At 41.3% G+C, this 22,948-nt stretch overlaps 1 protein-coding gene and 1 non-coding gene across 7 annotated transcripts; both read left to right on the top strand.

The window, feature by feature from the left end:
• The first annotated feature begins 337 nt into the window (after window positions 1–337).
• Window positions 338–21,241, top strand: ZCCHC8 (zinc finger CCHC-type containing 8). Of its 6 annotated transcripts, none has more exons than XM_064481260.1 (14): window positions 338–654; window positions 1,852–1,892; window positions 4,245–4,319; window positions 5,880–5,985; window positions 7,106–7,183; window positions 10,688–10,791; window positions 10,905–10,970; window positions 11,552–11,612; window positions 12,090–12,232; window positions 12,530–12,672; window positions 14,810–14,931; window positions 16,444–16,530; window positions 16,798–16,915; window positions 19,420–21,241. In XM_064481260.1, exons 1-14 carry the CDS (start codon window positions 454–456, stop codon window positions 20,217–20,219), a joined length of 2,145 nt encoding a protein of 714 aa, XP_064337330.1. In that variant the 5' UTR covers window positions 338–453; the 3' UTR covers window positions 20,220–21,241. The 6 variants fall into 6 exon arrangements, with proteins under 6 accessions (XP_064337330.1, XP_031298471.1, XP_064337331.1 ...); XM_031442611.2 differs by having other exon boundaries at window positions 351–652; window positions 1,855–1,892; XM_064481261.1 differs by having other exon boundaries at window positions 351–652; window positions 1,849–1,892.
• Window positions 4,778–4,912, top strand: LOC116150086 (small nucleolar RNA SNORA9). Its single transcript, XR_004133761.1, has one exon. It is a non-coding gene; the product is annotated as a small nucleolar RNA SNORA9 (small nucleolar RNA).
• Window positions 21,242–22,948: the final 1,707 nt, after the last annotated feature.

The raw sequence follows: 22,948 nt of genomic DNA, 5'->3' as shown, positions 1-22,948 counted from the left end.
TTCCTTACTGTCTTCTTCCTGTTTGGCACAAACACCAAGAACCTGTAATAAGCCATGCATCGTGCTCTGATTTTTCAGCCTCAGACCCCTGAACAGGGACCAACCATACTGTAACACATTCTGATCTAGTTGGATTTTCTTCGCGTTTAAAAGGGGCCATTCCAGTATACAATGCAAACAATGAGTTAACAGTCGCTTAGAAACCACATGTCCCAGCATGCCACGCTCCCGAGCAATCTCGGAAGTGCTATGGGAGACGCCGTTGCATTCTGGGACTTGTAGTCTCACAGCCCTGGCCCGCCCCTTGTGCCGCTACGGCGGCCTACGTTTTGAGGAAACCCTACTGGGTAGCTTAGCGCAGCCAGAGCCTTAGGGAGCGGAGGCGCCCTACAACCTTCGCCCCCGGCCGGGTGGCCAGCTCCGCCTCTTCTCGTATCTTTCCCACATCCCAAAATGGCGGCGGAGGTGGATTTTGGCGACCTAGAGCTGTTTGAGGCGTTTGACCACCCAGAGGAGTCGATTCCGAAGCCCATTCACACCCACTTCAAGGACGACGACGGCGACGAGGAGGACAAGAATGGGGTCGGAGACGCGGAGCTGCGGGAGCGGCTCCGGCAGTGCGAGGAAACCATCGAGCGGCTCCGCGCCGAGAATATCCTTCCCGCTCGCTGGGCCCTGTCACCCGGGCGTGTGGTGGGTGCCGTGCCCGGGAGGGCGCGGGCGGGAGTTCCGCGAGGGGCAGAATTCAGGCTGAGAATGCAGAGTTCGGGCTGCGTGAGCTGCCCGGAGGCCTCGCAGCCGACCTCTCCCCTTCTGGGAGCCGTACCCTAGACTAGATTCTCTCCTTCCGCGCCCCCAGTCTGGGGCCGGTTTTTAGGGTTATTCCGGACCACTTCAGCTGTTTACGTTGTAGACTGTTCGTCCCTTCTCTTCCCCTCTTTGGAGTCATTATCCGATTTGATTTTTTTTGCAGCCAAGCTAAAGTTGATACAGTCATGTTATAGTCGTATATTAGGAGATACCGGATACTTAGACCTTCGCGCAGACCTGTCTTTATGGTGGGGCAAACGTTACTGGTCCTAGGATGTAGAGTTGGGGGCCTTAAGGATTCGAGGCAAGCAAAGAGAAATTGTTCGTTGCTTGATTAACACTGGAGAATCATTTTAAAGTTCTTGCACTTTGAAATAGCTTCCGTGGTGAAGGTGTGTTGCAAAGCTTCAGGTAAAAGGCGCCGAATAAGTTTCCGTTTGGCTTTAGTTTACAGCCTTTCTAGCAAGATGTGTTCGTATGTTTTTTACATTCTTAGAGGGTTTTGTTTTTACTATACATACAGATGATTTGTTTCAGATAGTTTTCCTAGTGTAAAGACTCCTGAAAGCGGTTGGTAAATTATCGTTTAAGGTTTTCTAAGCCCTTTCCCTTTTTCATTTTATTATGGAAAATTTAAAAACACAGAAAACTTACTTTACAGTGAATATTCATCGATTCCATCCTAGATTCTTCAGTCGTTAACAGCTTGTTACACTGCGCTTACTTTATGCAATATCATGATGATTTTGACTTGGAAAATTTTCTTGAGTGGCTGAATAACGTTTTTGGTTCAGCCTGTTAGTCCCCTTTGAACTGCACGACCCTGCCTTAGAAATTTTGATGTTGGAAGGGATGAAAACAATATTTTAGTTTTAGGTCCCTGAAATAGAACAGGAGATCGGTTAAGTGTGTCATCCTCAAAATGTTTGTGAAGCTTTTAATGTTTACAACTTTGACACCAAAAGTGAGTAAATAGATGAATTTTATGATCTTCATATTTCTATTTAATGAGGACTTATACTCCTTAACAAGTAATAACATCAAGAACTTAAAAGAAAATTGAACATTCTGACTCGACCAAGGTATGAGATTCTTGAAATTACACCAGAGCCATCCTTTATTTTCTACAATGATACTAATTCTTAATCACAGTTTTGTTTTTTTTTTGTAAAAAGAGTGTTTAGGATTTTTGTTATCTATTTGTTAAGTGTACTCTGAAGAAGTCAGCATAATGATGCTTTATTTTTAATTTGTAGGGGTGAAGTTTGAATTCTCATAACTGCATTGAACTTTGAAACTGACTGAAAATATTTGTGAAACACAATCTGGAAATTTTTGATTTAGTGGACAGAACAGGAGGGTTATCAACCCAGCTGTACCTATTCACAAACTTCTGGAAAGTTAGAATTAAGATTACAGTATTAATCTAGCTGAAGATTTATTTACACAAAGTGTGTTCATATATAGAAATAATGCAAGAGATAGCATCTTAGAAGAAGAGAAAGTAGTTGGTTTTGAAAAAAGTACAGTGAGTAAATTTGCATTCAGTCATCTGATTCATCTGATTTCAACAGAAGATTAAATGTTGATATCTCTTAATATACATTTATGTAATAGGTCACTGAATCTAAAATATTTGTTAAAATACAAATTACATGGAGTGGTATTTTAAAGCTTTCAGAATTTGGGGGTGTCATGATGCAGTTTCATGTGGACTTTTTTGTCCCTGGTACCAGCTGGGCTAACTGGCTACTTTAGTGACTGAAAGTTTGAAATTTTAGAATTTAGATGTATTTTAGAATATGTCTAAAGAATATCTTCCCTATGACATACCTTCCTTCCTCTATGTGAGCACACTTTGTGGATCTAAACTCATTTTTGGTTAATAATAGTACATATATTTAATGTAACTAAGATTTCTCAAAAATCGTAACTGTATATAAATCATATATATATATATATATATATATATATACATACAAAGATACTTTATTTAGACAAGCGCATGCTTTGTAATAGAGTTGATAACTTAAACATTAAATATTTATTTAACGGGGTTATAGTCACCTGCGTTCAAATGATTATAGCAATCATAGACTCTGCCAATTTATAAAAAGCAAGCATGAAAACGCAATATATATACGTATTAGAATTAGTGCCCTCAGTGTTATCAGACTGACAAGCATTCTACGGAAAACCAAGGAAGAAAAACATAATTTAGATAAAATTTATATTGCAGGTCTCTTGATTTAACCCTTATTTTTGAAACTTTCATGGTCAGAAGTGTCTTTATTTTTTTATCCAATAAACATTGTGGGGTTTTTTTTCTTTTTTTACTTTATATTATGAAATTTTTCAAACATACAGAAAGTGGAAAGAATAGTGCAATTAGTACCCATATTTTCATCACTTAGATTTAGCAGTTAATACTTTGCCATCTTTCCTTCTAATCCCACATACATATTTTGCCCTGAATATTTCAGCTTTTTTTTTTTTTTTTTAAAAGACATACAGTACCACACCACCATTATCACACCTAGTGACCGGCATGATTTCTTTAGTAATCTTCCCAGCCGTAGTCACATTTCCCCAGCTGAATGTCTTTATTGCTAATTGCTCAACCTGGACGCCAGTCAAGGGCCATGCAATTGTATGTAGTTTTTAAAAACATGATGTATTTTTTAAAACGGAAACTTGTGCGAATTGAAACAAGTCTCTGAGCGTCTTCATATGTTAACTTTATTTTTCTGCTTGATGTGAGCAATTCCATATACAGACTGATTTATTTCCCATGCTGGACAGGTAGAGGGATTTGAGGCAGGTGTGGCGGAGTCAGAGGTTTAGCTGCTCCCGATCACCAGAGGGCTGTGGAGCCTGTTTCTGGGCTGCATTCTAGGTCTGGTTTTTGCAGTTATTTGAAAGTCAAATCCGGTAACAGTATATACTTCTACATCTTGACTTTAAAATCTTAGATTTGAGATATTTAGTGTGGTGGGCTCTGCCTTCCAAAGAGAGTCTACCCATTTATTTAGAGTGTTTCAATTTCCCATATATTTCCAACCCAAACTCACTCTGATTCTTTGAGAAATATATTTTTATAACCTGCTGGTTTATCCATTTCCTCCCTCTGCTCAATTTGTAAAGAAACATCCATTAGGTAAAGAAACTTTTTGATTGAAAACTGAAAGAGTAACTGTAGTTTTTATTTTTTGTGAAATACTTTTTTAAAATTTGTAATGTAAAGGATACCTCTGTAAAACCGTTAAAGTAGGTAAAATTTGGTGAAAACTGGAGTTCTTGGTGGTTCTTGATCTTATTTGTAAAATGTTATATGATCTTTGGTACTTAAGAATTATAAAGTTTCTGTGTTTATATGTACATATGCAAGTTGTACTTTAATGTCTTCTAAGAATATGTTTTAACTTCTGTTTTAGTGGAATATTGGTGAACAATACTAAGTTAGATGGACCTTTATTACAGATTCTATTTATGAACAATAATATTTCAAAGTAAGTAACTTTCCCTTTCCTAAATATTATGAGCTGATGTATTTATGATACAATGTGTTCTATAAAGATACTGTTTTCATATGTACTTACACCACCTTTATTTTTTTACTTAAAATTTATGGAATCATGATTAAGAGCAAGGACGTTAGAGTTAAATAAACCTGAATTTGAATCTGGACCCCTCTACTTTGTACATGTATGAACCTGGACGGGTCACTGACCTTCTCTGCACATCAGTTTCCTCGGTAGAAAACAGGATTACTAATAGTAACTGCCTCTCAGGGAGCTAAATGAGCACCTATAAGAGCCTAATAAATTCCTCTAATAAAAATAACCACTACACCATAACTAATGTTAGCCATTTCACTACCAAAATCAGGTAACTGAGTTTTCCTTGTTGGCTATCTTCAAAGCTTACCCACGTGATTTTTTTTTTTTTAAATACCAAAACTAGACCTTTGTAAGCCTTCCAGCATGCTTGGGTCCAGGATGACTCAATGCATTCCTGCAGTGCTTGCTAGAATCTTCTGAAATGGTTTGAGACCTTGACCTGTCCCTTCCTGGGAACATGGTCACAGACATTTCAGACAGTTGCTTGCCCCCTCCCGCATCACTTAATTATATTATCTTCTGTGCTAGGCAAAGTAAAGAAAGTAAAGGAACCACACAGAGAGTGTTACCTGTGTGGCAAGTCCACTGCTTCCTGTGTCTCAGCAGAGGGGGACCTGCGCCTCTGTGGGGCGGGCAGCCGGGTGGTCAGTGCAGCAGCACGGTGCTGGCCGGGCTGGCTCTGGCACTGCTGTCACCGTCACAGTCGGCCTCTAACTCAAGCTCCTGGCAGTCTTAACTTCTGCACCACTCGCCTGGGGGTTTGCCTGCAGAAATCTTAGAACATCAGAGCTTTAAAGGGTCCTGACGGATCATCAAGTCTGTGAAGAGGAAGTTGGCTCTTGGCCCCTCCTGAGCTGAGCACTGAAGAATATTTGATGAACTTGGTTCTTGACCTGGAAGGCTGGAGAAAGTAGACCTCAGTAGTTTTTCTTGCATTTTGCTTTATCTTTTTTCCAAGTTGAATATTTATATAGGTATTTCCTCATATGTGCAGAGAGAGTCTCTGGGAGGAGGGTGTGGAAGAACTGAATGCGCTGATTGTGTTGCAGAAATAGGTGGCTAGGAGACAGGGTAGGAAGGGAGCTTTTCGTTATGTAACTAACCCTTTTACTTCTTTTCAATTTTGAACCATTTACATGTACTATGTATCCAAAAATTAGGTATGTAAAATTCGTAAATAAAATCCATTTAGTCTTTGGTTAAATGTTTACCAGTTGTTACATGCTAGGCTCTGTTTTCAGTTATCATAATCATTTTGTTAACTTGGCAACATTGTGTATTTTTCCCCCAAGGAATAGATTCCTGAGTGTTATAGAGTCAGTGATTTGATAAACTCTGAAAAACAAAATAACAAAGTTTATACATGACGTCTTCTAAAAATGCAGAAGACTTCAGTCAATTCAATGTTTTACTCTATCTGGGTTCTGACCATTTTGTCCTCTTACACAGGCAATATCATCAAGAAATAGAGGAATTTGTATCAAATTTAGTAAAAAGATTTGAGGAACAGCAGAAAAATGATGTGGAAAAGACTTCCTTTAATCTTTTGCCCCAGGTATTTCAAACTTAAGAGACTTTAAGATTAGTAGGTTATGTGTTTTCACTGCCAATTATTAGGCCACGGGGATCCTCTTGAATCAAAACCAGAATGATGGTTGAGGTTGTCTGTTCGCCCCTCATCCTTCCAGCCAGCTTCCTTCTCCGCAGTCTGACCAGAGCAGCCCTGAGGTTTTCTCCTTGATTATGGCTGCTTTTCTTAGAAAAGAGTCATATTCACACCTGGCTACACTCAAAATTAAAGGCTTTTTTCCCCCATTCCCTAACTTGCACACATGATTTAGTGCAGAAAATTAATTTCAGCCCCGGGAAAAAAATCTGTATTTCTGGGGTTTATAAAAGATGGATTCTTTTTATCTAAAATGAACAGGTTCATATACTGTCCTTTCTTTCCCTACTAGTTTAAAAAAATCAATAACCTGCCCAAAGAAGTCTGAGAAATTTCATTTAGAACATGAATTTATATAAGAAAATGAGAATTGTGATTTATGGGCTTTTTTTTTTTTTAAGTTAAAAATTAAGGTAAGTAGAGTCTCTCAAATAAGGATATGTTGCTGTTCATACGTAGAGGCTGGAGAATGGAGTATTCTGATTAATTGATTTTTTTTTAAATCACCTTTAGTTTTCACCTATCCTATACAATTTTTAAAGCTTCAAGGAACAAAAATACATTTAACCATAAAAATCGTACTGAATAGTATTTAAATTTTGATTCAAGAAGCATTTCAGAATTTTGTTGTGGCTTGAGGTCTGTAAGGGTTATGTTAAGTTACATATTTTTTAATCTTACTTGAAGATAAAGTCTTTTGTCTGTTTCAGTGTCGAAAGTTCCATAATTAATATTTATTAACATAAAAGTCATAGTGTATGCTGATACTTCAGAAGACTATCTTTTATAGCTTTTTAACTTTCCCACTTGGGAAATTTCTTTTATGAACATTCCTACCTAGCTTAATTTCTAAACTCACCCTAATTAATGACAACAATGAATTCAAAATCTTACATACCTTAATGGCATATATTGCAAAATAAAAGTGAGTGTATTCAAATTCTTAATATTAGAAATTTAAAGTTGTTAAAAGCCAGTCACCTCCTGTAACGTGTGTTTCTTTGTTTAGCCATCCAGCGTTATGCTAGAAGAGGATCATAAAGTAGAGGAATCCAGTGCCGTTAAAAGCAACAAGGAAGCTTTTAGTGTAAGTTTGGACATTTTAGTTTTGAATTCTGCAGATATGTTTCCTATCCTATGTCAGTTGAGTGGCATTTGAATGGCAAAGTGGTGCAGTCATATGTCATCAAATGATCACACATTTTGAATTTGTAATAAACAACAGTGTAGACTTCAGCCTCTAAATAGTATAGTTTGCTTACTATTTCTCGTGACTTGGGGGCATAGTAGATGTACTTTAGAGGACTTAATTTTTGTCCTGACTATCCTCTCTGTTCATTTTCAAGAACTTGGATGAAGCTATAGAAAGCATGCTTGTGGAACTTACCGAGGGATGAAGCTGAGAGGGATAAATAATATAACAGGTGGCAGATCTGAAATTTTAAATGTTGACAGACTCAAATAGTAGGTGAGAAATGAAGGAAGCTTAACAGGGATGAACCTACATTTAGGCCTTTCAGTACTTATGCAAAATTCAGCAGTGTCAGTACAGTGTCGTGGTGTGATTTTGCCACTGAAGTTTTTTTTACAGAAGATGATGCAATCCTAGATTCCGTTAAAGGAAGACTAGTTTTCATGTTTACGGAGTACTGTGTCCCACTGATAAGCCACAGTTTTAAAGACCTGGGGGTACTGGGATGATGAGGAGCCCGTGAATCTTACTGAAAAGATTTACAACTATGTACACATCTCTGCGAATGTGATGAAGGCTACTGTTTGCAAAGGTCTCGTCTTGTTACCCCGTGGAGTGCCTAGTGTAGAACTAGGACTAGTGATTGGATTGAGCACAAAGGGGCACATTTCAGTTCAGCTTTTAGAAAATGGACATGCCTCTTAGAGGTGTGAAAAATGAAGCAGTCTCTCTTTTTTTTTAAGTGAATTCCGTGTTACTGGATAAAATCAAGGAAAGACCAAGATGCTATCAGGTCCCTTTAAAGAAAGATTCTTGAACTTGAACTAGATAACTTTTCACTTCCCTTCTAAACCCTAAGGTTCTGGGAGTTAAAGTGGCACCTGCCTGGAAACGGGGCATTTTGCATTTATTAATTTAGTCCTTAAACAAATATTGACTACATGCTTCTTGCTGCCAGGGACCATTCTAGGTTCCAGGGACACAGCAATGAGAGGGGGGGAAGAAAAAAAGAAAAGTCCCTGCTCTCACTGAAGTCCATCCTAGTGGGGATGGCAGTGCTCAGAAGGAAAATAACCATGGGGCATTTGGTTTGGTGGGTGAGTCATTACTGACAGCCTCTCTGAGCCAAGACCTGAGAAAATTGAGGAAGCGAGCTGTGCTGCGGGTGGAGTGGAATGTGGAGGGCGCTTGGGGCAGCGAGGACAGTGAGTGGGAAGCCCGAGGCAGAAGCAGACCCGCTGCTCACTGTGGGGCCGGGGCTGCCCTGAGCTCATTACAGATACCGCCCCGGAAGGTGCTGGCCTTCTCAGTGTACAGATGAGGAAGCAGACGGAGAACACTGAGTAGCTTGCCGTGGTCCCTTCGCTAGTGAGTGGCAGAGCCAGGGCTTGAATCCAGGTTTCTGACTCCAGAACGTATCATCTGAATCCGTATGACTCGCTGTCGGCCACAGTGAGGACTTTGGGTTTTACGCTGAGTGAGATGAGAAGCCACTGTGGAGGGGGTTAAGTAGAAATGTGACCTGATGCAGCTTGGATTTTTAAAAGAACTAGCTTCTCTGTGGAGAGGAGTCCGTAGCTGGTTACATGTGGAGGCTGGAAACAGATGAGGAAGTTATTATATTCCTCAGGTGAGAGAAGATGGCGGCTTAGGCTGCAGCGGTCGTGATGGCAGTGGAGGTGGTGAGAACCCGGATGTACTTGAGAGGCAGAACTCAGTAAACGTGTTGATGAGTTGGATGCAGAGTATGAGAGAGAATGATCAGAATGACGGGGGAGTTTTTGTTTTGTTTTGTTTCATCAGTCAAGGGTGATAGATTCAAGTCATCATTGTGCAACAGAATGAATGACAGGTGTTGGTCTGAGCTACTGGAGGGTATCATTGCCTTCTCTGTGATGGGAAAGGCTGGCGGGAGGAGCAGCTTTGGAGGGGTGGAGCCTTAGATCGGTGAGTTTGAGATGCCACTTCCTGTCCAGGGAGGGCTGTCCAGTCAGCACTTGCAGGTACAGGATTGGAGTTTAGGAAGGGTCAGAGCTGGGCTTTGAGGGTTGTCAGCATAGAAATTATATTTCCACCCACGAGTCTGGATGAGTCCCCTCAGGAGTGAAGGTGGGGGGAGGCCTAAGGACTGAGCCTTACAGAGAATGGAGAGATGAGAAGGCTCTCGCAGAGAAGACTGAGGATGACTGATCAGCAAGGAAGGAGGAGGATGGAGAGAATGGTGTCCTGGGAGCCAAAAGAAGAAGGGGTTTCTAGAAGAAAGGAGGAATCAGCTGTGTTAGTCGTTGCTAGTAGGCTGAGCTGCAGACTGGGAACTGTCCACTGAACTTGGCCATGTGGGGTAAGCCCTGGTCACATAGCTCAGGGCAGCGCGAGGACCAGAAAGAAGCCTTGCTGGAGATGTTCCAGAGAGAATGGCAGTGTCATTTAAAAAAAAAAAAAAAGTAGGGCAACTATTCTAGATTAAAAGTGGCTCAAAAGAGAGTTAACATGAATGGCAGTGTGTGAAGCTTAATCAAATGCTGGCTTACAGGGGAAAAATCTGTACAAGACATTTTGGGGACAATTGGAAACTCAATATAGCTTGGATATAGATGATATTAAGGAGTTACAGATTTTCTTAGGTGTGACAATGGTATCGTGATTTGTAGGAGAATGTTCTTATTCTTCGAAGGCTCATGGTGAAGTATTTAGGGGTGAAGTGTCATGAAAAGAGTCCATAGCTGGTTATGTTTGGAAGCTGGAACCCGGGCAGGAAGTTATTGCATTAATCTCAAGCAGGAGAAGATAACGGCTTAGACCAAGATGATGGTGGTGACTTAACTTTTTAAAAAAGGCTCAGTAAATTGTGTGTGTGTGTGTGTGTGTAGAGAGAGATGTGCACACAGAAACGGCAATTGGTGTTGAATTGTTGAATCTAGATGGAAGAGTACACGGGTGTTCCTTGTACCATTTTTTCCAACTTTTCTGTAGGAAATTTTTCCAAAAAATTGGAAGGAAAGGAAAAGAGTGATTGGGAGGAAAGGAAATGGAAACAATAAGTATGTAAATATAGACAACCTTCTGAGGATCTTGCTGCAAAAGGAAGCAAAGACATGAGGAATTGGAGGGAAAAACAAGAGCTGTTGACAAGCTTTTGTTTTTTAACTGGAGAGAGTGCGGCTGACAGTAATGGTCCAATAGAGAGGAGAAAGCCAGTAATTAGGAGACAGGGGAACTCAGTGATGGAGATTTTACTTACACGTCAGAATCTGGCTCCTTTAACTAGGAAGTTGATTATTATTTCTAATAATTTCATCCAGGAATAGATTGTTAAAACAATTAATCATAGTCTTACATTATTTAATGTCTTTTTTTTTTCTGCTTAAATAGCAATATTTTTTGACTTGTTTTCTGCAGGTTGTAGGAAGTGTCCTGTATTTTACTAATTTTTGCCTTGATAAATTGGGGCAACCGCTACTAAATGAAAACCCTCAGCTTACGGAAGGATGGGAAATACCCAAGTATCCTACATAGTGAATGAAGATCTTTATGCATCTTGCCATTAAGTTCACCTTTAAAAAAAAACCAAATTTTGCAGACTATGATAACTATTCCTTAATAAAACTCACTAAAGGTACCAGCAAGTCTTCAGCCACATTGTTTCTCTAGAAGGGCAAGAAATACAAGTAAAGGCAAAAAGGTTTGTGTGGGGAGTCGTTTTTGTTTTCTTCTTCTTTTTTTTTTTCTTTAACAAAAACCATAAGCTCTTGTAGCTTGAAAAGTTAATATTCTTTACTGCTGGTTTACTAGAAATAAATTACAGGTTAAACGAGAATTTCAATATATAGACATGTGTTAAGTGTTTAAATCGACCGTATTGGAATTCATTGGCTCACGCCTGATGTGCCTGGGTGGGTGGAAAGGTGTAATTGCTGCTGTCAGTTTGATTGCTGTCTTGTAACCATCTGCCCCTTTCCAAGTGACCTAAAGGAAATTTGATAATCTGTTTGCCTCAGTTCTTCCGTTATTAACTACGGACAAAACTCAGAGGTAACACATCAGTCGGGAACTTAAGGGTTTTTGGTTAAAAGACGTGGTTAAAAGCACTGCTTGTTTAAATCGCTAAGCACAGGAGGTGACTAATGTCACTGCAGACATCAGTAATTTGTGATCTACGTGCTTTCTTGTCTCTCGTACACTTTGCTGTCACACAGAGTTTTACTGATTTGCTTTTATGTTTCTGTTTACATTATGAAAATCTTTGTTTTTTTGACCAAATAGGCCAAAGCCTCACTGTTTCAATTGTGGTTCTGAAGAGCATCAAATGAAAGATTGCCCAATGGTAAATTTTTCTCATATAAAAAAAATGTCTTTGAACCAGAGCTTTCTAATATTTCGAGCAGATCTGTGGCATTGTGTGATCTGAGAAACTTCCTGTCTTACTTTTCCTGTAGTCCTTGATTTTGAAATCTTTTCAGATTTGCACATAAGTTTTACAACACTGGATTTTAAAAAAATAGTAATTTATTACAGTGCTCTGTATTTGAGATGAATGAAACATTATTAGAGTTCATTTTTAGATACCTTGTTTTAAAAACTTGATTTTATGTTATAATAGCACTGAGGTAATAAAGGACTGCTTCTCTTCCTTGCTTATTTTTCTAAAATACCCACTCTCTTTTATGCTTGTTCTTTATACATTAAAACTGAAATAATCTATTTACTTGACTTAGACAAAGTGCTTGTATTTTTTTTTTTTGATTTCTGAAATATTTCTAAACTGCTTGATACCATTCTTTCCAAACTCATGACTGTTTAGCCTCGGAATGCTGCTCGAATAAGTGAAAAGAGAAAAGAGTATTTGGACGCCTGTGGTGAGACAAACAATCAGAATTTTCAGCAGCGGTACCATGCAGAAGAAGTAGAAGAAAGATTTGGAAGATTCAAGCCAGGAGTTATTAGGTACCTCCGTCGCTTTACCATAGAATGTCATTTCTGTTTCCCCCAGAACATATTTGGAACCTTGCGTGTCTCTTCAGGGTAATAATCAGGTTGCAAGTGTTCGCTAGCACGGCTCTAGGTAATGTACACCAGTTCATCCAGAAACGTTTATTGAAATTTTAGCTCTCGGATGGATATGCACCATGCCACTTGCTGTGTGGTAATAAGACACAGAATTGTTTTAAAATATCAGAACAGTATGTGTTTTCATCCAAACAGGAATACAGTACTTTTTCTTCCTCTTTTATTTTTACTTAGCGAGGAACTCCAGGATGCACTGGGTGTGACGGACAAGAGTCTTCCACCTTTTATATATCGAATGCGCCAGCTGGGGTACCCGCCAGGATGGCTCAAAGAGGCCGAACTAGAGAATTCAGGGCTTGCACTCTATGATGGAAAAGGTATAGTATGTTCAGTTAGATAAGTCATCTTAAGTGTTATCTTTTTTTTTTTTAATCAATAAAACATGATGGAGATGGCTGGCTTGTTTGCTGTGTGCTGAGTTAACTAGAAAATACCATGATGGTGTTTCCTTTGTTTTGCAAGGAAGGAACTGAAACTTCCCTGGGAATTGTCAGATGGTTATCTGGACTTGCTCAATGACTACCTAGGCTGCAGTATTAGCTCTCCAACTAGTCCTCATAAGCTCTTGCCTTTCTCAGTAATCGTAACAGAAATGCATCCGTCTCTGCCAGGAAACCTATAAAGTTTAGAATACATAAACCCTCTTATACTCTCCAACTTATCTTAGGTATTTACTCTAGAAAAATATTCGTATTTGTGCACAAGGAAATGTATGTATATAAAGATGCTTTTTAGCATTGAATCTGATAGTGAAAAATTAAAAACAACATTGAGGCCCTGAAGGAGAATGGTTAGGTAAACGATGGTAGATCTGGGCTGTGAAATCCCGGCAACATTTAAAGAGTGGCGTGACTCTGTGTGAGCTAACATGGAAAATCCCTGTGCAGTGCTGTGTGTAAAAAGGCAAGTTTCTGGGTGACTTATGTATTATGATACCATTGATCTTAAATTTAAAAAAGAAAAACCCACAAGGGTGAAAGAATGCTCTGTGTTTCTTATGAGGAATTACGTTTGCAAAAAGTATTTTTAAAAGATCTTAACCAAGAACGATCTAGATTTTAGGGTTTAGATTCACAGAGGCCTTCCCTGACCACCTTATCTAAACATGCCTCTCCCGCGTTCACCCACCTGCCCTGCCGGTCTTTACCACTGCGCTGTTTGTTTTTCTTCACACCACATCACAATTTGATTATATTTATTTGTCATGTAGCAGTGTCTGGCATGTGGTAGATAATAAAAGTTTTAACCAATATACAGCAAACTCAGTGGTGGTCATCCCTGAGGAGGAAAACAGGATTGGGCTTCAGATTTTAGTTTTATCTCTAATGCTCTAGATTCTAAAAAAATGAAAGTGATTCTAAATATTACTTAGGTAATTAAACATATTTTAAACATTTTCTAAGCCCCTCCTTCTCCAATAGTACCAAAGACTACTGAGCACAGGCTTTTTAATACATCCCCGGGTCCTGCCGCCATGCACGTTAGTGTTGCTCGTGCCACTCTCTGTAAGGGCTTGCCTTCCTGTTGTTTTTTTCTCTCTCTTTTATTCCCTCTCTCTGTACTTTGATTTGTTTCAATAGGGATTCTTTGGACAAAAGACTGTGGATGATTGAAAAATCTCTTAAATCTCTCTTTCACCTAAAAGTTCCCTTTCTGGATTTTAACAAAACTGTGTATTTTGTTCTTTCGCGTGTTTGGGATTTTGCTGATGCGGCCCCGTGGGGTTATTCTAGCATGTTTCTCTGTCCCTCTGTTTCCTGAGGATTGTGGTGGAATCAGTCGTTGGTAATCATTGTCTGTACCTATTAATTAACCACGGGCGGCACAACAGTTATATTCTCATTCTTTCATTACCTCTTGGCTCATTGTCCCGATTACTTATATAAAGAGAAGCATCTCATAAACGACTCGGTTACCTTAAGTATAGAGACATTGTGGGACTAGCAAAATGATGTTCGATTTATTTAGTACTTTTCAAAATAACGAAACAGTTCCCAAGGATCCTTCAAAGACTACTCTCACCTGTAAAGAGGTTTTAATAGTATGCACCTCTTAGGGTTGTTATGAAGATTGAGTGAACGAATACTTATAAACTGTTTAAATCACTCTCTGAAAAGAAAACACTGGTGCATAGTAAGCATACGTAAATGTTTATTAAATAAAAGCATTGGGGGAGAGCATTCGGCAAGTCATAAGGTGAGTACAAAATAGACTCTCAGGCAACTCACAGAAGAATCAAAGTTTCCAAGATTTTAAATATTTATTTTTATCAAAGTGGTATGTACACATTATTTTAAAAATTTTAATCTAATGATTTAGACAAATTATAATGAAAGCCATTCTCAGAATAATTCTGTGGCCATGAGTATAAGCGCTTGCCAGGTCTGCTTTTGGTCTGGAGAGGGATTTACATGGGCATCTCGCAATGTCAGCCTTTTTGATGGTCTGTGATAGATGGTGCTGATGGAGAGACAGAAGCTGGAGAGGTACAGCAAAACAGAAGTGTCACTTACGATCTCTCGAAATTGGTAAACTACCCAGGTTTTAATATATCCACTCCCAGAGGAATTCCAGATGTAAGTATATTGGCTTTTTATTCTTCTGGGATGTGACATTATTTATGTAGATTGTTCAAAATGTTAGCTTATGTGGCAGTTACTATCACATAAAGAAGTAAATGTGTTACTTTTGTGGTTCACTTTTTAATTTCTTTTATGTTGACTAGAATGTTAAGTGAACTCTTGCATTCATCAAAAATTTAAGAAAACAAAACAAAACACCATTTTTTCTGATTTTGTGTCCTAAGAAAAGGAACTAAAATAAAATGGTTAAATGCTGTAAATCTGAAACTATTCTACATTTAAAAGATTATTTTTAAAAATATAGGATGGTTTGAGGCAGTACTGTAAGTTTTACAGAATTACTTGGGAAGTAAATTTCTGCCTTTAATAAATCTAAGAATACTGTAACTCTTTTTCCTACTTTCCGCCCTCCTCTCCAAGTAAAAATTTTCCTATACAAGGAAGTTTTTCTACATTTAATCTTTTCCAACTTATATCTTATGTTTCAGGGTTCAGCAACTAACTATAGTAGTGGTGGTGATATTTTAATTTAAAAATGTATTCTAGAGGGGGGAGGGCACAGCTCAGTGGTAGAGCACATGCCTAGCATGCATGAGGTCCTGGGTTCAATCCCCAATGCCTCTAGTAAGAAAGAAATAAATAAACCCGATTACCTCCTCCTGCCAACAAAATTTTAAAAATAAAATATAAATAAAAATTTTTTTTAATTAAAAAAAAATGCATCCTAGTTTTTAAGGACTGGGCAGTAGAGTAACAGCCAAAGGACTGGACTTAAAGAGTCTAGTGAACAGATAGGAAGACAAGTGTATAATTAATTCAGGGCTAAATCGCACGGTACAGACCATCAGTGCCTCTGGAAGTGGGTCCAAGTACCAGCCTACGTCAGAATCCCTTGGGGCGCTTGCTAGAAGTGCACATTCTTGACCCCCACTCCCAACCCAGACTTAACTGACTCAGTCCCTGTAATCTGGAGGCTTCAGAAGAGCCCAGCGTGATTCTCACTGAGAACCACTGTCGAGTGTGGGATTAGCGATGAGAGAGAAACGAGTGATGTTGAGCCTCTAAGATTAGTACTTAGTTTGGAAAGGGAAAGGACAGAAGGTGGAAAACTCAGCGTGAGTGAGTGAGTGAGTTGGGAGGAAGGGTCAGCGAACAGTCACGTGGGCAGGTCTAGTGCGTGTCAGGGGCGGGGCGGAGGCCAGCCAGCCGGATGAGAGCCGTGACATCACTACCTGTAACTTGTAGTAGGTAGAACCGTCTTGGGCAAGTGATTTGTCAGTTATTCTCCTGGTATTCAGTCCTGATCATTCTGCAGCCAGAGTTGGTTTTTTGGGTTTTTTTTCCTTCAGTGTACCATTATTTTCATTATTTCCCCCCAAAAGGAAAAGGCACATATGAAGCAGAAATGTAGTTTGAGACCTCCACTTTACCTCCTGTGAGCAAAATCTCAAGGCGTGGCATTTTTTGAGAGGCATACTTACTTTTCCCTTCTCTTTGCATCATTAGGAATGGAGGATGTTCGGTTCCATACCAATGCAGGCATGCCAGCAGAAGGACGTGTTTGCCAATTACCTAACTTCTAACTTCCAAGCGGTAAATAGATTTTGAGTGTGGTTTATAAAAATGTATTGCTTATATCTGTGGGATTTTGTAACTCATTAGGGTCTTGTTGCCTTGTCTTGCTTTGTTATATAAAGCTCTCTGTGTTTTCTGATGACGCCAAAAGGAAAAGGTGGCTACATTCACCAGTTACTTGGACTTAGCTCCAGATTGATTTTCTGTGTCATATTTAAACAGAGGGCTGGAGTTTAATTCTTTGTCTACCTCGCCTCCCTTGTGTTTGGTTTGGTCCTCCATTAGCCGAGCATGCGGTCCAGCATCAAGAGGTGTGGGTCTCAGTCCAGCCCTGGCAGCCCGAAGAAGCAGAAGAGGGAAGGCAGCCTGGCAGCCTCGCCCGCCGACATGGAGCTCGACTCGGGTGGGTTTCGGGCCATGGTTTTGATTTCCTTGAGAAGGTGGGATGAATTTGTGTGCTCCTGAGTTCCCTAAAAGAAAGAGGAAGCTCTTTATGCACACTGTAAACACTGACTAAATAGTAAATCTTTTATTTTGTCCTTGATGTCAGAGCATCCCCACTGCTACCGATGAGAGCGGAGTTGAAGCGCTCAGAGCTTGGGGTGAGAGCCGCTGAGTTAGACAGACTGCATCCAGTCCCAGCGGCCCTGGGCCCGGCCTGGCCGCCTGATGGGGCAGTGCTTTGAGACAGGCAGAGGGGAGTGTTCCTTTGTCAGCTCGCCCCTGAGAGGAAGACAGGCAGAGCCGAGCCAAGCTTCTCAGTTATTTTTCTCACCTGTGTCAGCCCAGTAGGTCCCTCCCTTCTCCGGGAAAGAGAGACCACTAGGAAAATCTGTCCTCTTGGGTGGAACTCCATCAGGCATACTATAAATGCAGGTGACTTGTGTGGTCAGCTCACTCCCAAGAACAAGAAACACTGAGCTGGTCTAATTGTTATTTTCCTGTGGAAACTGTTATTAAAAACAAATAATGTGTTATAAGCGAGATGGATTCCACGTCGGCTTGAAATTGTGAACTGTAACTACCTGAGTGTCTTTTTCCCATTTAGTAGTCTTGCGCGAATAGTGTTGGTTGTGATGTCTTGTGCAAATGAAACTCGGGTTAAGCTTTGGTTATGGTTTATTCCTCAAAGCATACAATATATATATTGTCAGATAATTCACTAACTTTGCATTCTCTTCTCCCTGCCACCTGTTCCTCTTCCTCTTCTGTGCTGTTGGTCCTGGTTAACAGTGTTCCCGTGGCTCCACAGACAGAGAAGTTCCATTTGCCCGCAACCCCATTCAACCTTAATCCCAGGTTTCCCTGTCTAGCCAGTTAACACCGTCCTAGCACTGTCTCAGGAACTGCCTCTCAGTTCAGACTATTCCCTCTCTCCTGATCGCTCCTGGTGCCCTTATAACTCATTTTTTTTAATCCTTCCCTTCAGCTTTTTTACCCATTCTTTGCTCTCCCAGTTGAGTTAACTTCTTAAAATCTAAGTGATAATGTATAAATCTCCTCCAAGATCTTATTGCCTGTACAACAGAGTTCAGACCAGTTTTGCATAGCCTTTAAGGTTCCGCGTTGTTTAGTTGAATTTTCCAAAATTTTTAAACACACAGTATGTTTCAGACTCCTCTACTAGACCCTGAGGGCAGGAAGGTTATTAAGACACAACTGCTGCCCTGTCTGTCACCTAGGGTTGCAGACATGTAAACAGCATTTTAATGTCAGTGCGGTGGCCTGCAGGGATGCGCACAGAGGTTAGTATTACAGAGCTGGTTACCAACTGTAAAGGGGGCACAAAGGAAAACTGAGCAGCCGTGCTGGGTGAAGTCATAGCCTCTTCCCACGATGACTAGGAGCTGCATCCTGGGGGGTGAATTCAGAGATTTACCAGGGAGAGGAGCAGGGTTAGGGCACTTGAGACGGTGGGAATTGGAAATGCATGAACCATCACGGCGCATTGGTCCAGCAACAGCGTGGCCGCTGGGGCTGTTTAAACCAGGCAGTGAGACGTGACCCGGGGGATTAGGCAGATGCTTGGCTGCAGAGAGCCTCAGAAGGCTTGGAGGAGATGGGACTTCTTCCTGTAGGTGATGAGAGGGCGCTAAAGGGTTTCTAAATGAGATGGAAAGGTTCCTAGGGCCAGATTTGTGTTTTAGAAAGATTACAAGTTTGGAGGATGGATATAAGGGAAATGAGTCCAGAGGCAGGAACGACTCATACTCCTGGCAACCAGTAATGGGCCCAAAAGAACACAGCAGCTCTGACAGGCTGCAGGCAAGGGCGGGCCCCAGGGAGCCGGGAGCCGGTGTGGGCAGAAGGAGAAGGCGGACTCTCCGATGATGGGCAGGCTTCAGTTTGGGAGGTTTCAGCCAGATGCCACTGGTGGCGCTGTCAATGAGCACAGCAGATAGGAGAAGAGTGCAGATTTTAGGGAAAGATCCTTTTTTTGGACAGGTCGGCTCTGTTGTGTCTTGGGAACACACAGGGAGCGATGACCAGTGCCCAGGAAGCTGCCTGGACCTGACCGAGTTGAGGCGTACAGTCTAGGCTGGAGGTGCAGAAGCGGGAAGTAAGCCAGGGAGTTTCCTGCCCCGTCTCCTCAGCTTCGTCTCCTTCAGCCTCCGCTTACTCAGTAGTCGAGGCAGCTGACTCTCCAGCCAGATGTCTTACTGTGCTCACGTTTTCCCTCGGTTAAGGTTCCTGGTGCCGGCGATCCTGACCACTCCCCCTGTAGGTGGTGGTTTCAGGTGGGTGGAGGACCTTAAGTGATTGTTGTGGCATCTGAGGATCCACTCTTCCCCTCTTGGGCCAGTTATTTCGGCCATTGAATCTCTGGATTCACCTGAGTTCCAATAATAAACGCTAGTAAAATCAAATGCTAGGTGAGAACTTAGTGTCTCATCGTCCTTGTTTCAGATGCGGAGGTCCCACACGGTTCCCTGAGCAGCGGAGCTTTTCAGTTTCAGCCCCCACTGCCCCCTGGCACTCCTCCCCCGCTCCCCCAGGGCACCCCTCCGGCCACCTTCACTCCTCCGCTCCCCAAGGGCACCCCGCCGCTGACTCCCAGTGACTCACCCCAGGCGCGAGCGGCATCTGTGCCCATGGATGAGGATGCTCTGACTCTGGAGGAACTGGAAGAACAGCAGAGGCGGATATGGGCAGCCCTGGAGCAGGCCGAGAGCGCCAACAGTGATTCTGATGTCCCCGTCGACACACCTGTGACTGGTAATTCGGTCGCCTCTTCACCTTGTCCAAACGAGCCAGACCTCCCCGTCCCGGAGGGAAAAACATCTGAGAAGCAGGTGCCAGATGAGGCTGAGGTACCAGACACTTGTTCAAAACAATCCGAAGCGGAACCATCCTCCAGTCCGGATCCTGAGGCTGCCTCGCCCGGTCAGAAGGAAAAGGAAGAGTTTGCTCAGGCGGACGCCAAAGATGCTCCTCTGGACAACGGCCGCGTGGAGTCGCCATCACAGGAGTCCCCCTGTGATGTCAGGAACGGAGGCAGCAGCCAGAAGCCCCTTCACAGGGACATCAGCCCCCCAACAGCCACTAAAACCCATAGTCCTGTCCCCGACATGAGCAAGTTTGCAACCGGGATAACACCATTCGAATTCGAGAATATGGCGGAATCTACCGGAATGTACCTCAGGATAAGAAGCTTGTTAAAGAACTCGCCCCGAAGCCAGCAGAGAAACAAGAAGGCTCCTGAATAACTGCCTCACGTAGCACCCAGAGCTGTTTATCTGTACCTGTGCGTTCTGTGAATTAGTACAACTAAGTGGGCAGATGAAACTGTCTTCCGACTTGTCCCTCCGACGTTTCAAACTCTAGCCACGGCTTATTTGTGGCCTTAAGTCAGGCCTATTTTAAAGGATGGAAAGACTGGGCTGGCTGGTTTCCTCTGTTTTGTTCTCACGGATAGAAACTCGTGGGGGGTGGATGTCACACGAGCTGGCTTAGAGATAGTTTATTAAGTTTACACTATTTTTGGATTGTGAGCGTCCGTCAAGCGTGATGGTTTTTATCTGTCTTTTGTACCTTGTTTTTCCCTTTCTACATTTTGCTAATTATCCTGTATGTAAGTTTAGTATATCACTTTTTAAAAGAAAAAAATTCTAACCATTTTAAATTCAGATTTCAACTCCGACAACCAAATGAGAAAAATCAGGGATGAGCAGCTTTATCCCATTTGGGGTATTTTTGTAAGTGATTTATTTACATGCATCAATTTTAATAACACTTTTACTTTTTTGTAACTGCGTTCTTCATATAAGCTTGCAATACAGGTATGGTCATCTTTGTGTACGAAGGTTTAATAAATTAGTTTTCATACGCGTAATTTAAGACTTTGAATACAAAGAAATGATTCGCAGTTAAATTGGTATATGCAACGTTGTAAGTTCGGAATTAAATTATGTGGTCACAAAGGAAGTATAAGAAATTGCAGATTTGGGTATTTTCACTGGATTTCAGCCTTAAAAATAGAAACAGCAGAACCTTTTAAAGTAATTACTTTGAAAAAAAATAAATGGATGGCAGCTAGCCTTTATACAAAAATAATTTTCTAGATTTAAATCCCGTGGTAATGCGTAGTTAAAAAGTAGACATAAACAAATTGTGTTCAATTGTCAGATACATAAGATAGAGCTGAAACTATGTTTTTTGTCTTTATGTGGAATGCTGTTACATCTCTACAGAGGAGGCCAATGAAAATAAACATTTAGATAATCTTAAATTACTCTTAGGTAGTGTTATTTTGCTCGGAGGCCAGCAGAGGGAGCAAAATTTAGTCATTCCCGATTTAGTCTTCATTTGGGGAACCTGAGTAACAAAATTTACTGTTCTATAAACAGTAAAAGAAAAGGAAAATTACATGAAAAGAGGAAATTTATTTTCGAGGCCCTCACAGGACATGCTAGAAATTGAATAAAATGTTTAATACTTGTGGCTTTTTTCTCCGAGATGAGGTCCATAATAAAACATCCTTCACAGTAGTTTGCATAAGTGCATTTACATCCATTACCTCACTGAGCGTTTCTGTCAGGTAAATGTGTTATCTCCACACTATGTATGTAACATAAGGAGACGTAAACAGCATAGAGAGGTTAAAGGGACATGTCGCATTCACGAAGTGGTTACTGAGTGGCCAGTCCAACTAAAGACTTGACTGTTCTCTAAACCATAGAAGCAGTGGTTTCAGTGCCCCTTTAAGCATTGCATTCCACAGAGTCCTCTTTGAACACCAGAGATACCTCACGTTCTCTCTAGCGTATGCCACAGGCGATCACGTTGAAGTTCTTTGTGTGTTACCCCGTTGTCACAATCACCATATTAGGTAGGTGTCGTTAACTTCATTTTTATAGGAAACACCTAAGACACACAGCGGGGAAGTAATCTAGTGACCTAAATCCAGATCACTCTGACCCTGGCCAGTGTCCAAGCTCTTAACCATTTTGCCTCTTTTTTTTTGCCTCCCTGTTGAAGCTCTTAAAAAAGCACTGATTCTCAAGAAGTTGGCTCCTTTTTCTTGATTTATTCAATTACATACTGAGGGCACACGTGTATTGATTTGTTCTACGTGCTTTGGGGCCTTAGAAAAAGAAAATGACAGAATCTGCTTTAAGGAGCTTCGTGGGAGAAAGTAGACGGATCCCTCTTAATCAGGAGATTCGCCAAGTGGTCTTGTGCAAAGGGCAAGGGAGCTGGGCCATACGAGCTGGTGCGCGAAGCCCCTAGGAGTGCTGGCTTCAAACTCACGGGGCCAGGGCTTTCAGCATTCACTTGGAGGGCATTTGAAGACTTCTGGAAAGAACCTTTGAGCTAATCTTTAAGGGGTAGAATTCCCATAGACAAAATGAGCCTTGGAAGGTACAGGAAATGGCAGGAGTTAAACAAGCAGGGACACTCAAGAAATGTAAGATGGTAGGAAAAAAAGACGTAAAGGGTTTGCTTATTCATTGATGCTCTGAACTCTTGGCTGCTTTGCTCTAGGGTCTGAATCTTATTTAAGGAAAGGGATCTGCTGTAGATCTTCCAATGAAAAGTGACCTCACCCAAGTGGTATTTTAGGAAGAGAAATCCTAACGCAGAATTCAGAATAATTTGAGGGGAGACACTTTACGGAAGGGAGCCCAGAAAAAATGGGAAGTAGTTGCTTTAAGAAGGTGCCCCATTTTTAAAATGTATTCTGTTGGGCGTATTTGAGAGTTAAGAAGAGTGCTGGGTGGAGGACTGTGTTACTGTTTGGACTTGTCCACGCTGTGACAGGTCTCCAGGTGTGGGGAGGTGAGATCATAACCAAACCCTTGTACTTCAGGACGGACTTGGAGCAGGGTGGGGACCCGTTTCTAATCTTTGCCTGGGGTTCAGAGGAATTTGAATTGTCATGCAGGTTGCTAAAACAAGGCCAGCTCTTTGTCATCTCCTTGAGCAGGTAAGTGGA

This window comes from Camelus dromedarius, chromosome 31, assembly GCF_036321535.1.
Source record: "Camelus dromedarius isolate mCamDro1 chromosome 31, mCamDro1.pat, whole genome shotgun sequence".
In the NCBI taxonomy this organism is placed as follows: Eukaryota; Metazoa; Chordata; class Mammalia; order Artiodactyla; family Camelidae; genus Camelus; species Camelus dromedarius.
Note: the sequence above shows the minus strand (reverse complement) of the source record. Positions and strands in the feature narration are given on the sequence as shown.